Genomic DNA, 17505 nt, shown 5'->3' with positions numbered 1-17505 from the left:
TTTTCCAGTAAATGCACTTTCCATTCCCCTGTGCACTGCCCTCTAGCTAGAATGCAGCAAACTGTTTCAGGCTGTTTCTGAAGGTTCATATTGCAGTTTATGTATCAGCTTACAGTGCTGTTCACTTTGATGTGCATCACCAGTTTAAATAGCATAAACATGCCAAACCACTGTGATAAAAGACTGAATACCGTCTCAGTTTTACAATGCATTGACCTGATCTTTCTGATTCAGTATCTTTACACAAAAAAGTACATTGTGAAAATAACAACAAGGCATTACACATTCAATTAGACAAAAATTCACATTTATTTATTGTTAAACAAGTGTAGAACTTTACATCCTTTTGTAGAGATGGGCTCCTTAACATGTTTATCAAAGATGGGTTTCATAATTATGCTTATGAGGATGAACTACGTCGACCAGTGCTGTAAAATATTCACAAAAAGTATCATTTTTAAAGAATAATTTAATAAATAAATATCCAACCCCAGCTGCAGTAACATGTCTTTGAAGAAGAAGATCCTTCATGCTCAGCTGCGACCTTCAGTCGCTACATTTTTCATGCTTTGCACAGATTTGCACAAAATAAATGTGTGCAAGGCACGAGAACATGAGAATCTACTTAAATGAACTGATCTAAAGGGGCAAAGCCATTTTCTTGAACAGGGCAGAGGTATTTTGATGTCTTTTACAGCATACCTCATCAAATCTTTTTACATATTCATCTCGTTTTCAAAATCTCTTCATTTGCTTTATGTTTGGGGTTGCTCTTGATTATTTTCTAGCAATTTATTTTACACAATCAGTACAACAAAATATATTGTTCTATGTTATGTCATTACCCTTGACAGTTCCGTGTATGATCGAGAAAATATAAGGCAAAGATTTGTTTGCTAGTGGTCATATGGGATATTGTTGATGCTTGTAAAGGGTGTTACAGGACTCCTTGAGTTCAGTCAGGAAAACTTCGGCATGTCTTAAGGTCCTGGAAATTCCCTTTTTGTGTATAATAAAAAAGACAAAGCAAAATTGCATTCAAAAGAGAAATATGTGAACATATGTACATCCTTTGAGAAACGTATGCACTGGAACGAGAAAGACTCTATTTTTTTTGGCTTAATTTTATGTATTTATTTTTTTAAGTGTGAAACTGTATATCTATAACCAGGCCCACACGGAATCTGCAACCACAGAAGACTGGAGATTTCTTCAAAACTAGAAGGCCCTCGTTCACAAAGTTTGACTTCATCTGACTGTTGCTTGTTTGCTTATTAAATAATTGTGGCTAATATTCAGCTAACAAAAACAGGGTTACATTTAAATATTGCAAAAAATATATTTCCTTATTAGTTTTCTGTCTTGGTTTCCAGGAAAAAAAGCTTTTTGTTTATTTATTTATTTATTTATTCTTACAAAATGTCTTGAATGAAGATATTTCTTACCCCATTGGTAAATGTCTTTTCTTTTTTTTTTTTCTTTTCTTTTGAGCATAAACCTTAACTTTGTGCTGTGCTGAAAATCCTTTACCTAATGTGGTGTTGCCAGCCATTTAACAATTGTTTAATGTCATGTTATTTTTTTATTATCATCAAGTCTCGGATTCAATCTTTCTGTACAATTGTTTTCTTTCAGATGGAACAGATTTTATATTTCTTTTTGGAACTAAATGATTGTAGGGTTCATTGGTCTGAGTTGCCAAGTCAACACTTACTTTTATACTATTGCCGCATTTATTTTTATTTATTTTTTGGCTGTGGGTTAAAGATACATTCACTTCCCCCCTAAAATGTGATTTCGATCAAGTATGACCACCATGAAACACGATTTTGGTGTAATTCTGATTTCCAATTGCTGCTATTGGGCTTGTTTTAGCCTTGATTTGGCTAGTTTTGCATTTCACATGGGGTGGTTTTGTTACAAAGACCTGGCAACCCTGGCTTATTCGCCTCAGTTTTTGAATGAAAAGCATTATTTGTGGATAATTTTCATTCAAAACTTGTGCTAATTGATAAAAAAAAAAAATTATAATATAGCATTTTCGACAGGGAACACAGCAAGTGCTGAGAAATGTGGGTGAAAAAGAGAGTTGTTATACCCTGTTTGAAGTCAGTGAATTTAAGGAAGAAGACTTTCTAAAATGAGATTAAAAGTCTGCAGATTTCGTCTGGGCCTGCCTGTAACTCGTTGGACAACAGCGGTACATGTGTGCAGTTATGTGGGCGGCTTAAAAAGGAAGACCACTCTGCCACTGATGGATGGGCGGGGCTGTGTACATGGTGGGCGGTCCTTACAGTTTGTTTTAAAGGCTTGTGATCAGCTGCATTTGTCCCTCTCGTACGTCCCCCTCGGGGACACAAGCGTCTTTAGAGACGGGGATTATGAGGCCCTCGCTACTGTCTCTGCTCATGTGATAATACGCGTGCAGCTGCTGGTCTGACCCCAGGTTGGGCATGCTTTTATAGTAAACGTCTTCGTTCGGACTGTGTTTGGATGGCGAGAGGTCCTGGCCAACGTCTAGACTGCTCTCCGAGAATGGCGAGTCTCTGAGGTTTGGCATGCTGTTGTACACCGAGTCTCTGTTGGGCGAGGGCAGGGCGGTTTCAGCCGGAGGTGGGAGCTGGCCGATGTGGGGATGCGAAGGGCCTCCGTCCGTGTCGGCCCTCGCTCTCTCCTGCGTGTGGTACAGGAGCGAGTGAGTTCGCTGGGGTATGAGGGGGGCTTCGAGTGTGCGGGGATGCGTGTGGTGCAGCCCCAGACCGTCCATCTCGCTGTCCCCGCCAACCTGCACAAGGGACGACGTCTCCGCGACCACAGGCTCCTCCCCTCTGCTGATCCCCGCCCCCTTTTTGGTGCTGATCCGGGACTCAGCTGCCCTGAGGTTGTTGTGCACAAGCTCAGAGATGATCATCTTCTCGAAGGCTGTTTCATTGAGACTGAGCCCGCAATCCACACTGTCGCTGTAGTTATGAAGTGAGTAGCTGTTATTAAAGTTGCCATTGAGTGGTAGAGTCCCGAACGTGTTCGTATCTCTGCCGCTGGTCACCGAGTGTCCTGCCACAACACAAGAGGAAGAAAAACATTAGGTCGGCTGCTCTCGCAAAATCTGATAAATAAATTCACAATGTTTAATGCTGTTTAGGATATGCATTTGAGTCAAATGCTAACATTTTTAGAACATCAGAAACAAATCGGAAATATTTATTCTGCGCATGCAAACCTGTAAGATTATGTTAATAAAAATGGAAACTATATTATCACCCAATGATATATTAAAAGTTGGATCTTTAGTGAGCATACATACAGTATACTCACATTAAGCAATACATACTATTTAGCAAACCTTGGCTTTGTTTAAATTGTCGAAAATTGTAAACTTTTATCGAACAGCTCTATATATAAAGTTGGATGCTTATTATATCCAACTTTATTTTCATACATACAATACACTTCCTTAAAGCAATGTATACTATATAGTTAATGTCAGCTGCCTGATTTTTTATTTATTTTTATTTTTAATTAATCGCAAAATAAAAATATATTATCACCCAGTTCTATATATAAGTTGTATATACTTGCATAGGGCAACAGATATTATATAGCATATCTCAACTGCAAAATGTAAACTATATTGAGGCCCAGCTCTTAACTAATAAACGTAACTGTGTACATATATAATAAACGTAAATGTATAAATATATATATATATATTTTTTTTTTTGAAAAGTGCTATTAAAATACATTTGAATTGATTTAAGTGACAAATTTACTAAATCGCTGAACCTACTTTCAGTGTGAAATTATGCATTATTTGCAAACGACACACAATCCAGGCCCAAATAATGTGTAGTTGTATTTCTGGATTTTTTTAATTTATTTTTTTATTTACAGTAAAGTGCCTGGATCACAGATCTACAGCCCCAGCAAAGTATGCCAGATCACAGTAGTCTTCTACATCTAGATGTACCTGACCTGATTTGCATAATTCCCTTACTGAATCCACAGGCGCAGGCACATTTCATTCTTTGTGAATTCTCCACAGTTTGAAGTTCAGAATTTTTCCCCGATCAAACAATTTTGAACAATTCACAATAACCAATTTCAGAACACTGGTTTCAACTACATCCCAAACAACATTAAAATCATTCTGTAGGCTTCGAACATCACAGACAGAAATGAAAGAGTGGCACAGATGTGTATTCACAGATGAAAAAGCAGTGACAGTCACAGAATTCATCAACATCAGCTTGTATTTGAAGCAGTTAAGGCGGTGGGGGTGAAGGGTTTGAAAGAAACAGGAAAAAAAAAGCAAAATTAGAAAACACACACACAAACAGCCATTTCTCACACTACAGAGAGCCAGTGAAAGCCAAAGCATCCAACAGACAGGAGAGAGAAAACTCACTCTGAACAACTCACATCAAGTCTGTCTGTTCAGGCCAGCAGACCTGAGCGCTGCTGATGAACGAAAAGAACACAAAACAAAAAGGAAATGATTCATTGTAAAACACGATGAGATATCACTAACAGAAAAAAAAGGGTGAAGAAACAAAACAAAAACTAATTACAACGTTAGCGCAAGCAAAGGACTTAGCAAATTAAATTCATGTCAAAATTAAGGCCTTTTCCCTCCGTTAAATGTCACAGTTGGGTTTGTTTGCAGTAGTGGACTGTGGTAATTGGAGCTCATTTGCGCACCGGTGGATGAGTGGCTGTCTGCATGAGCTACCATAATCTTTAACGGCATCTTACGAGAGCCATTCTCAGAGCCATTCCACAAAAATGACAAGACAAGGGAAGGAGACGGCATAGGGGAACAGAAGAGGGACAGTCATTTGAGTAAAGGGAGTTTGAGAGAGATTTTTGCTGTATATTGAGACGGAAGGGCTTAAGAAACATGAGGGTTTTTCTCTATCAGAATTCCTCTCTAAACTCGAAAACAGACAGATCGAGGTGTTACACCGGAGGAGGGATCCAGAGATTACACTGGGGACACTATATATACACCATGGAAGCCCGTTTCGGCCACGGGGTAAAAAAAAAAAAAAAAAAAAAAAAAAAAAAAAAACCTTTTCACAATCCTGACTAATTTCTCAGAATTGTGAGATATAAACTTGTAGTTGCGAGTTATTAAAGACCAATCCGGAAGACAAAAAAGTCGGTCACAATTCTGACATTTTCTTACAATTGCAAACAATTGTAAATCCATATTTTAATTAATTTCTTTATTTATTGGAAACAAGCTTCCATAATATATGGATACCTGGAAATAAAATAATAATAATAATAATAATAATAATAATAATAATAATAATAATAATAATAATAATAATAATAATAATAATAATAATAATAATAATAATAATAATAATTTAACACCACATCAAAATAGGTTATTTTACAGAAGAAAATAAATAAATAATTAAAAGGAAGTTAAAACAAATAAATTATGTAAAATAATAAGACTATAACTTAAATGACTAAAAAATATATAACAAGAGTATTTGGACACTTTTTAGTTTTAGTGGAACATGTCTATAGCTAATGTGATGAACTACACCTGTGGATATTTTGCAAGGAACCAATGTAAATTTGATGGGTTCTGACTTTATACATCCACAAAAAAAAATAAAAAATAAAATAAGATTTTAATTTTCATAAAACATCAGAATCTCAGTTTCATAAGTGAATGAGTAACATGCAGTTAAACATTCAAATTTAACTGCAAACTATGTGCTTTTCATATTGAAGAGACTGGCCTCAACGTCTGTAGCAATTCAGCTTTGAACTGAGAAGAAAATATTTGGATGAATCCAGCCCAAACGAGACTGTTTAACAAAGAGAGAAGGCGACTGATTTTAACACATTCTCCATTCAGAATGATGTGTGTACATGTAAGAAATCTCTGTTGTGTGTGTAATGGGCATGCATCGTGCCATCATCCCAAAGTTGTAAAATGCGGAGGCGATGAAAGTATTGTTTCACTGAGAGCAACTGTAATGATTTTGAACAATGTGCTGACAATATGTGGATGGTCTGTTGATGGCCAGATAGTTAAGTTATGGTAAAGCAATTTAATTTGATGGGCAAATTTAAAACTGATTGCGTACTTGTCTCTCTGTAGGTCACTGAGTGTGTGCAGGAAGGGGAAAGAGAAAACAACAGTTAACAGTGTCAAGTGTAAAAAATTAAACATAAATTATTTGCTTATTAATATTAAATGAAAAAGAAATAAAATAAAAATGTGTGAGCATAACATATATTATATATATATATATATATATATATATATATATATATATATATATATATATATATATATATATATATATATATATATATATATATATATATACATACATGTATTCTTCATAGTGAAGAAAAATAGCTTTACCCTGTGCTATCGTATATAATAATAAATCGTATCTATCGGTATAATTTCTGAGCACAGACGTGCTGAGACTAGTTCTCTGATAATACTCTTGAGCAGAAGGACTAAAGGAGTGTAGTGGATTAGTAGTCACACCTGGAGAGTGAAAGACTGGCACCGTTGGTGTGTTACATACGATAGTTTCAGCCAGTAAGGTGTTGTAGGGGTTATTAGTGCCTTGTGGTCTCAGAAGAGGGTTAGTAAGAAGATAATTGCCCGTCATTCCTGAAGCAACAAAAACAAGAGGACAAATACGATTATTTATTTATTTGACCTAAGCTGCATATTTATGTAATATAATTGGTAATATTAAATCAAATTAATTTGCAGAAATTTTCACATCACCAATTCTATATGTTAACAATATTTGTCAATGGTAACCTCCATTGAAAATCAATGGGTGAATATTGCCAATGGCAAAACACAATAATAAAAAAAAAAAAATAATAATAATAATAATTTTAATTTAACTACCATACTGGGCACAGCTTCTTACTAATTCATAAAAATAAATAAATAAATAAATAAAATGTGCTAAAAATGAAAATTCCAAATTTCTACAAACTTTTTGTCCATCCATATATATATATATATATATATATATATATATATATATATATATATATATATATATATATACACATATATATATATATATATATATATATATATATATATATATATATATATATATATATATATATATATCAAATATATCAATATTGTAAATGAAAACAGTCATTGTTGTTATTGTTTCTAAACAGAGACACTGAAGCACAGAAAGACAAATACTTTCTTTTTTTGTACCTTTTGTGTTTTGTGCTTGAACTCGTGCATTAAAAGCATGCTGAGTGTTTTAGAGCAAGCCAAACCAAACGGCTCTGAATAATACAACCTTACCGCAGGTCAGCTAGAGTTGAACATCATCTTCTCATCACATGCATTTCAGCCCTGGCTAAATAATAAATGACAGTTTTTTTCCTAAATCCTTGAAACTGGTGACCGAGGGCATATTTTCTACTGACTCACTATTGTAGCTGTGTAACACCGGCCCAAAAGGGCTTGTCTGGATTCTTGTGTCTTTAAATGGATATTAGTCATTTAATTTTCCAGTTTAGTCAACATGAAATCAAAGTTGATGCTATTTACTTTCTCAATACATATTCCTGATGTTTTTGTGAACGATTCATTACTATTCAAAAGAAGAAAAAAAAAGTTTGGCATCATATCTTTCATCAAAATGAAATGACTTCGCCTCTGAAATGACTTTCCTTTCACACCAATCTTTCTTATTTTTCATCCATCGCCTCACCCAAAATACCTGACACACAGAGACCACTTTTCAAAGTCTAATTAATTTGCTATCTGACAAATATGTCACATCACATTAGTAAAAGGGTTGCGGATGCTGTTTCATGTTGACTTCAGCTAAAATCACATATGAGTGGTTTCAAACAGATCCTTGTGCATGTCTACCAGAAATCGTGTTTTTCATAAGCTTATCAGTTGAATAAATAACTTGTTTAACATAAATGTATCTGGAATATGCATAAATACACATAAAATCTGATTTCTAAAGCAGGCCTAATTGAACTTAAAATAAATGTCAGAGTTCTTGAAATGCTTAAAACACAAATTAATTTGGTATTTAACTCAAATGAAAGTTGAGGAGTTCATTACTGCAGATCTTTTACAATTGTTGGCTGTTAAGAAATTTGATTAACTATGAGGTCAATTAAATACTAAAGTATTTTGAACAATTGAATTAAACATGGCTGGCTGATTACAGATCACTATGTCTCGTCTATTATTTCAGAGAAACATTTCCATGAAACCGAGCTGAAGTGAGTTTGGCTGACCTTGGTTGAGGGTGGATGTGCTGTTGATGTCTCCTGAGATGAAAGAGGACTCGGACTGTTTTCTGACTGTGTCGTTCCACATTCTTCTGATTCGACTCTGATTAGAGGAACAAACAGCCATGAAACAATGATCGCTATCTTCAGGAAGGAAAAATTGCGTTCCATCTTTTTAAAAAAAAAAAATTCTGATATGTAAATAATAATTTAGATGGCTTTGGACACTTCAGTCATCTTATCTGATGCAATGACATTCATACATTTCTCAAAAAAATATCAAAGCAAGTGGCATCTAGAAGCAAATGATAGCTTTTATCAGAACTAAATTCCCTTTTCTGAGCCTTTTCAATGACTTTAAAGCAACTGGTAGCAGTCTTTTTAATGCATTCAGAGACAGTTATCTAAAAGTTCACGTGCCCTACCAGAGTAACCTCATATGTATTTTAATTATTATCCTATAAAAGACATGTTCTATTAAAAATGTAATAAAGTGTAGCAATATTATCTTGACAATTAAAAATGTATTTTTGTGAAATATTTTATCTAAAAAGTGTTTATGATACGTCCTTAAAAATTCCCTTAGAATTAATGAAGTTTTTTTTCCCCTTGTGTTGTTATTACTTAGTGTATTTATAATTATGATTTCAATATTTCTGTGTTATTTGCAGTGATCAAATATAGAAGCTAGATTCTTTAATCTTTTTACTGATCGCATAGTTTGTCCAGAGTGTGATGTTTAGCGTGCTGTGAAAGTGACACAACAATAATCAGGGGCCGTTGACGATCTTTGACAACAAAGGGGTTCAGCGATTTCAATCATTATTGTTCAAACCTGTTGTGAATTGGAGTAAAAGATCTGAAATATCTGGTCTGAGTAGAACAGAAATCTCAATTGGTAGAGCATTGCATTATCAAGCGCAAGGTTGTGGGTTCGATTCCCCGGGAACACATGATAGGTAAAAATGTATAGCCCGAATGCACTGTAAGTTGCTTTGGATAAAAGCATCTGCTAAAAGCATTAATTTATTTTCCTTTTTAATTTAATTTAATTTAATTTAATTTAATTTAATTTAATTTAATTTAATTTAATTTAATTTAATTTAATTTAATTTAATTTAATTTAATTTAAATAGTACAAATGTAGGCAGTAAATGATTTCTAAAGTAACATAAGCTCCTGTTCTATGCTGATGCTGTTACAGTTTAAGTATGATTTGTCTTTTTGTATTTAATTAAACTGTCAGGATGCATATATTTACATAGAGCATTTGAATTAATGTTGTACATTCACAAAACATTTAAGCAAATAAATAGTTAAAAATGATATTCATACATAGTCTATATAAATATATAAATGTTGTGCTTTCCATTTATGATAAACTTAATATGATAGCTTCATCATCATCATCATCATCATGTATATGCTAAACATTTGTCTGCACATGTTATAATTTTTAAATAAAATGCACAAAGTTTCTTTTCTACATAATCACTTTGATTTGTTTGGGAAGATTGTGTTATATAAAATACTCTTTTTTTCACATTACAACTATAAATCAGTATGAAAAAAATATCTGCAAGACAAATGCTACACATGATATCATAATACTGTTTAGAAAGTAAATATTATAGTATTCCAGACCCCTATCTAAACATTGCATAGTATACACAACTATTTATTTGATTCACTATAATATGATACAATCTATCATAAAGACGTTTAAATGAAATCTCTAAAGTCTGTCTGCAAATACATGAAAAAATAATAATACTGACAAAAAGCTCTGTGCCTGTGTGTGTGCATGCACTGGATCAGATGGAAACGCTCACAGAGTTTCATTTCATTCCAATATGTAATGTGTCTCATAACCGACTGTTGCGTTAAAAGCCGTTGAAATGAAAACAATGGAAACTGGGTCAGTAGTGTTTGTACCTGAGTACCAGAGGAATAGCGAGCGCTTGTCCGTGTTGTTGAGGTCTTTGTGGAGCTGTGCGAGCTCTCAGTCGTGATCCCGCTACAGCAGTACGAGTGTCGGAAACATTTGCTGTACTCTCTCCGAACCTGCAGTTCAAAGGAATGTTGTTGTTTTATCAAGTTAACTTTTTCATGTGTGCTTCTCGTTAAAATCGAGTGCTGCCGCGGCTCGGGTGGAACAATATATTTCAAGAAGCACTTACTTTTTTCTGAAGCAGGCAGTGGAAAGTGAAGATAAACATGCCCTGGAAAGTGTTGAAGATGGTGAAGAGGTACGCTAAGACAACAGACGACTCGCTGATGAAGAACAACCCAATTGACCAAGTCAGGCCCAAGAGACACAGCAGAGCAAAGCCGCCCATGACCCACGACCTTCCAGAGCACATAAAACACAAACAATGAGGCATGAGAGAGGGACATTTCCTTCAGCAAAGAGAAGAAATCATCACAGCGTTTACAGCTACGATCTCAGCAAAACAATACAATCAAACACAGTTCGCAAAATCATTTGGACTGACGTATTAGGCACAAGTAGATGGGAAATGCAGTGGAACATATCATTGAGAGGTTAATCAATCCCATATGAAAGCAGGATTATCATTAAAAAAAAAAAGGTTTCATCAGTTTTGAGGCAGTGGAGTGTGGAGATATTTCTGCATGCCACTATACTGGGTATAGACGCATGATACTGGGCTGCATTCAGACGGAGGGGGAAGAGAAAGAGCAGGAATCATCTCTGATTGGTCCGTTTTAGTGGAGGAGGCGCTGACAACAGGTCTCGGCTGTAAGGAACCAAAGAGATAGAGCTTGCTTTCATCAGAGGAGAGATGAGAGATGAAACTAGAAACCAACAGATGAGGATTTAAAGGCATGAGGAATAGGACGGCTTCAGGATATAAAGATTTCTATTTATTTATTTTGAGGTTAAGGGTGCACTGAGATCTATAAATGAGGGGCATAATGGATGGAGCTAAGGATTCCTTGGTTTTAAAACAATATCCTATGCGAATAAGATGAACTTTTCTCTCTTTTTTTTAAGTTATGGCACATAACTGATAAAATGACTATTGTGTCTATAAATAAATCAATAGCTACATAAATACATGACACTATATGAATGATTTGTAAACTAGTTCTATACAATAAACTAATAATACCTAAATAATGCTTCTTATAAAAAAAATAAATAAAAAAAAAATCAACAGTGAATTTTGACAAGATTCTAAGGCACAGCATAAAAGATGGAGATAGATAGATAGATAGATAGATAGATAGATAGATAGATAGATAGATAGATAGATAGATAGATAGATAGATAGATAGATAGATAGATAGATAGATAGATAGATAGATAGATAGATAGATAGATAGATAGATAGATAGCATTTTGACATTGCAATGCATAGTATAAAATATGGATTAGCATTTTAAAATTCACAAAATATTAATTTATTTTTGTTTAAAAAATAACTTTAAGTGAGAGTAAAGTTAATCTAAATTATTAACATTTAATAAAATATATGTGGAAATTAGGATGCACTGTTAAATATGTGATACTGGCTTACATTAACAATATGGACTAAGTAAATAAGTTGAATGAAAAATAAATCAAAATATTACACTAATAAGCCAATAACCACTGATATATCATGTACTCATATATGTGGTAAATAAGGGCATGGCACTTTGAGAAATGAGAAAGTGAAAATGAAGCCCATGAGCGCTTTGGCACCTGAGGGTAGTAATATATTAAGGGGTTTGCCATATGAAGTGTATGAGAATGTGTCAGTGTGAGGAAGTCTAGGAGTTTGAGGATAGGAATAACAGGAAGGGGGGTAGAGAGGGTTATGGGTTTGAAGGATTTAAGGATATGAGGGTATGAAGTTGTAGTTGAAGTTGAAGATGTACAGCAATTTAAGATGGTCCAGGCGGAATAAAAATTAAGAAACCAGTTAAGCCACAGACAGACAGACATACGGTGCGCATGAGCAGCACAGAGAGACAGCGCTTCTGGAAGAGCCCAGCAAACAGACAATAAAATGACAAGGGAAGCAACCATGAGGCTGTGGCACAGATGTCTAGCCAATGCTCTTACTTGATAAATGGTTTATTATCTTCATAGCTAGAGAGCATGGCCAGCAGAGGAGAGAGACAACATTAGATCAGGCACATCAGATGGATTAGCATTAAAGTCCAAATGTAAGAATTCTGAAGTTCCAAAATCAAATAAAGCTGGAAAAAGATAAAAAATAATAATAATAATTAAAAAAATAAATACAAAGATTTTGTCCTCTTGAAAAATTCCTGAATAAATGCAGCTGTTCAGGTTATGAATTCTTAAAGACAACATGAAACTGCATCACAATGCAGTTAACTTCTGTTATAATTACAGATGTAATAATTACAGATAAATTATTATTATTTATATAACTCTTTAGAATAACTTGCACAATAGTGGACATTTATTGAGAAAGTAAATAGAGTTAATTCTGAAATAACACACATGATTATTACATGACATGACTTTCATAAAACTTTACTGCCACTGTAAATTTTCTTTAATTGTTTCTACACAGACTGCCAAGTACATTTAATTTTCCATGCTGCTTTGCCTTATGCCGGTTTCTAAATAGCGTAAAGATGGTTCTCTGAGGGGAAATGTGGCAGTGCTTTTACACTATTTTATGCGGCAGTAATGTTTTATGAGTGACATAAGTTACAGCTGTACTGTGAATCTTACTCAGGCAAATCAGAATTATAATAGCCATCACAGACGCGATAATTACTGGTTTGGGTAAGAGAACAGACAGAGGACAGAGAAAGAGAGATAGGAAACGCAGAAATGAAACGAAAGGCTGCAGATTAGCTTGCTGAACATGCAACATGCTGCAATGAGCCCAGAGTTTAGCGGATTGATTCCTCTCGCCCTGTGGTGATGGGTGGAGAGAAATTTAGACAACATACGGCTGACACAATGCCTGTGAGCAACATATTTTTCAAGCATGTTATTCATGTCTATATCGCTGTTAAATCTAATAAAATATGCATATTTCCCCAATGGCTGTGTGTTAAGTTTGAAAGATCACATTAAATGCAATCAGTGTCATATATCAAATCCAAAACATACAAAGGCTCTTTCCAAGAACAGAGTCCAAGGGTTACAGAAACTTTTGTTACCAAAATGTGGGACTTGTCTAAAGCTTTTAATTCTGTTTTTTTTTTTTTTATTCAGACTAACAATGAACAGTATTCCTACATTTCCTACAATTTTTGATTTTTAAACATTAAACATTTTTTAAAGTTATAAACATTTTAAACATTAGTTCATAGACTGAAAACAAACAACAAACAATAACATTTTTTTTTACCAACTTACGAAAAAAACAAAAACATAGTTTAATAAATGCTTTAAAACTATGTAACACATTGCTAGTTTATGTTAGATAATACATGCATTGAAATCTTTAAGTGTTAACCAAAAAATGATTTTATCTTAACCTATATTTTAATATATAAACTACATATATCACAATTTGAAAACAATAGAAAATATAATCAAATATAACCAGTAAGAGATTCATTGCCATGCCAGCAAAAAAAGAAAAAAGAAAAAGAACGAAAAAAAGAGTTGTGTGGTCAACCAGCACACTTTTTCTGTCCTTTTCAGCTACAGAAAGAGATCTCCCTCTTCGCACAGGAAACACATGGAAGTGCTTTGACTGTGCTGTATTCACACACACACACACACACACACACATCTGAATTCACTCTGCAGGAAGACTCTGAATACAGCGGGTTGTTTTCGAAAAAAGAGTTTTGTGGTCACTGTAAAGGAGTAACAGCGCTGAGCCTGTCTCAGTCATTACGTGCCTCTCTGGCCATAGCTCACATTAATAGATGACGTGCACCTGAAGAGAATAACATCTGTCTGGAGTCCATCTGAATCCCTTTAGTCGACACACTTAAATTCATCCAAGCAGAAAAGAAACGACAGTTTTGTAGATGCTACATACAGGGTAACCAGGAAGCAATGTCTGTTCCTGTTGTAAATGTTAGATTAGGAATGCAGCTTCGTCTTAGTGTGTGGCGGCACACTTCGACTCCACATGAGCTGAAATATCGTGGGGGAAATACGTGACTTACTTGATGTGCTCCAGCCGGCTGGAATCAGGTTTCAGCGATGTAGAGTGTTTCATCATTTTGTACATCGTGATGAGCAGGAAGATGAGATTGAGCTGTGCGAAAGCAAAAGACCTTTGTTAATAAACAAAAAAAGGAAACTTAAAAGATTAGATAAGTGAAGTTTTATTAGGAGCATTAATTGAAAACAGCCATCTAAGCATCCCTTCAGCCAGTGCCTAATACAATAACCATCTGTCATATTGCGAGACAAAGCCAAGATGACTGGCGCCAAATACAGTGTCGCTATACAGTATATCAATACAAGAATACAAAAAAGCAATAACAGCGTTTGACTGCTGAATGAAAACACAATAGTTCAGAGACGCTCAGAGACCACACATGGATAAACGGATATTTGAGATTTCCTCGAAAAATAAGATAAAAATAAATAACTTTAAGGAATATCCCCGGGATATTGCATATACAAACATCCACGGACCGCAATTGTGGCAAAACATTGGAGGGAAAACATCCCTCAGTCTGTGAAAATAAACAGAAATGTATATTTACAGTGTTACGCTCAGTGGGATTTTAGCAGGGAATCATTCAGCATTGCAAATAAATTCAATACACTACCACCAAACTATCACACTAATGCAAAAGTAAATCGTAACATTACACATGGCATCACAGGACTCTGTGTTCATCATAGTGATTGCATGGCGTATGCAATGTTAACATATATATATATATATATATATATATATATATATATATATATATATATATATATATATATATATATATATATTATTATTATTATTATTATTATTTTATTTTTTACAAACCTATGGACAATATTATTTTATTTAAAGTCAAATGTGTATTTTCTCTGCCACCGGTATTATACATATATATTTGGTTATTCAATAAAATATATGAAAATGTTATTTAATATCATCAGATATTACATTGTTAATAAATACATTTGATTTAAATGAGCAAAACATTTATTCTAGGTTATTTGCTAGTGTAAACTTATTGCTAACGTAATTAACAAAAATGTCAAGTGTTCATAATGTTAAATGGAAAATCATTTCAAATTTCATATAATTATTTAAGTGAGTAGATAATCTTCCATAGATCTGTTTCATATGAAAAGTCAAATGATCTATGTATTTATTTAGATTTTCATTTATTGACACAAATGCAAAAGGAAGCTAACTGAAAAGTTGTGTTTGTTTGTTTGTTTGTTTTTCCCTAGTAAATATGATTAACAATTGCTCTCCAGGATTGATCTGTAAATGCACTTGCTGTAAACACATTCCTTTTCATCTTACCAACTTGGGATCGGATTCATTCTGTTAGGTTACTTATATTAGCCTTTAGATGTTAATTAATTTAGTTAATGAATTATACTGATCTGTAAACAAATCAAGATTTTTTACTTTAAGTGATTTTTCCTCAGGAAAAAAATAATAATAATAATTAAGAGTAAACAGTGCATAGGGCCTTCATCTACAAAACAAAAGGAACAAATTCTGCTTTAAAAATGTCGATCATTTACAATAGATGAGCAATCGATCTCATGCACATCTGTTTTGCAATTTTAAAACAGACATGGACACTGAAGTCACACACAGCATTAGAGGGACCTTGTAACAACCTTAAGTAATGCATTGGTCATACTTTATGACGCACTGAGTAAAATGACTTCCCAATAGCTACGACTATGTGGGACAACTATGTGGTGATGGAACATTTTCTGGTCTAATCCATTTTCTGGAGCACAGACAGGCGAGGACGTAGCAGTCTATCATTTGCGGCCGCTCTCGTAAGTGGCAGTGTCACCAGCTCAAACAAGCTCTTCAGTTCAGCTACTTGTTCGGGTGCACAAGCTCATCATTCTGCCATCAAAACAGTGATGGCGATCAATAACGTGCTGCTCATGCAATCAAGCGCCACGGTTTCGCAGAGAGAGAGAGAGAGGGAGGGGGTGGCAGGGTTATGCCTGGTTTTTGCGGCCCTTGTGCCTGAATTTCAGAGCTGTAAAAGGCCTCTCACGCCGCCAGAGCACTGACAGTGATCTGATGAGACGAGAGGAAGTGAGGATGCTCAGCAGAGGGAGTGGTAACAGCAAACCAGCCACTACACTCCTAAAGCTCCTTGTTCCTGCCTGTCCCATGGGCTTACTCTACTCCGAAAAAAGCTTTTCCTACAAACCCTAGCATCCCTGAATCGCTAGCCAAGCAGAAGACCCTCAACTCCACTGGAGAAAGCTGGATGCGTGTGTTTCATATGTGTGTGTGTGTGCGTCTTGAACTCCGATTGAACCAGATTAAATATTTAAGGTGCAGATGGAACTGTCTGCATGATGCAAACGTGTCCCAGTCTAAGCGTGTTTTAACGTCACTCACACACACTAATGGTTTCCAACCGCTCATTTGCTCAATGTCCTGGTTTTCATAGATCTTATATGCCTGGTGCCACAGAGCTGAGCAACATCTTTTCCAACAAAAGCAGTGGTGGCTGTCCTGCCTGAGCCAGTGCTCGGCTGGTGGATGTGTGAACTTCTCTCAGTATCACTGCTTTCATTTTCTACCATGTTTTCACTGACTTGAGAGCCATATAATGATATAACAAACTATTACTTTCTAGCCATTTACAATCAAAACAATTTGTTTGTTTTGTTTTTGCCAACAGTTATGATAGTCTTTATTCCATTAAAAACTTATTTTGATGCAAAAGTCATCATAAAATTCAACAGAGCAGAACAGAACTGAAAAAAACCCCAAAACCAAAATAAAGTTATAAATGAACAGGGTGTCCATACCAGGCTATTCAAGTCTATTCAAGCTATTTGTCTTTCAGGTGAAGCTAATTTAACCAAGGTAGTCAATATAGGCTCATTGGAAAAGTGTTTCTCTCTACAATTCTGTAAATCTCCAAAAACATACATATACATAAAATTCACTGCATATTCCAGTTGAAATTACCACTGGAAGCAGTAAAAAACCAATAAGTTTGATTTCTTTTTCACACAAACTATAATTAGAGGGACAGATTCTCAATTGATAAAGACAATTTTTGAACAACTCGCTGCACAATGATATCTTTCTTCAA

The 17505-nt window shown here is 34.7% G+C and overlaps 1 protein-coding gene across 29 annotated transcripts in view; it reads right to left on the bottom strand.

The window, feature by feature from the left end:
• Nucleotides 1–290: 290 nt before the first annotated feature.
• Nucleotides 291–17505, bottom strand: part of adgrl2a (adhesion G protein-coupled receptor L2a) — a 97171-nt gene continuing 79956 nt past the window's right edge. For 4 of the 29 annotated variants that reach the window (XM_026220872.1, XM_026220874.1, XM_026220873.1 and 1 more), the window contains 5 exons: nucleotides 14404–14495; nucleotides 10464–10632; nucleotides 10219–10347; nucleotides 8290–8386; nucleotides 291–3054 (listed from right to left, as the gene is read on the bottom strand). In XM_026220872.1, coding sequence (XP_026076657.1) covers nucleotides 2303–3054; nucleotides 8290–8386; nucleotides 10219–10347; nucleotides 10464–10632; nucleotides 14404–14495 — 1239 coding nt within the window. In that variant the 3' untranslated portion in view covers nucleotides 291–2302. Of the gene's footprint in view, nucleotides 3055–4405; nucleotides 4459–6110; nucleotides 6129–6526; nucleotides 6656–7330; nucleotides 7386–8289; nucleotides 8387–10218; nucleotides 10348–10463; nucleotides 10633–12355; nucleotides 12383–14403; nucleotides 14496–17505 lie in introns of those variants that run through there. The other 25 variants (XM_026220861.1, XM_026220865.1, XM_026220862.1 and 22 more) reach the window with 20 other exon arrangements.

This window comes from Carassius auratus, chromosome 36, assembly GCF_003368295.1.
Source record: "Carassius auratus strain Wakin chromosome 36, ASM336829v1, whole genome shotgun sequence".
Taxonomy (NCBI): Eukaryota; Metazoa; Chordata; class Actinopteri; order Cypriniformes; family Cyprinidae; genus Carassius; species Carassius auratus.
This window is presented reverse-complemented; position numbering and strand designations above follow the sequence as displayed.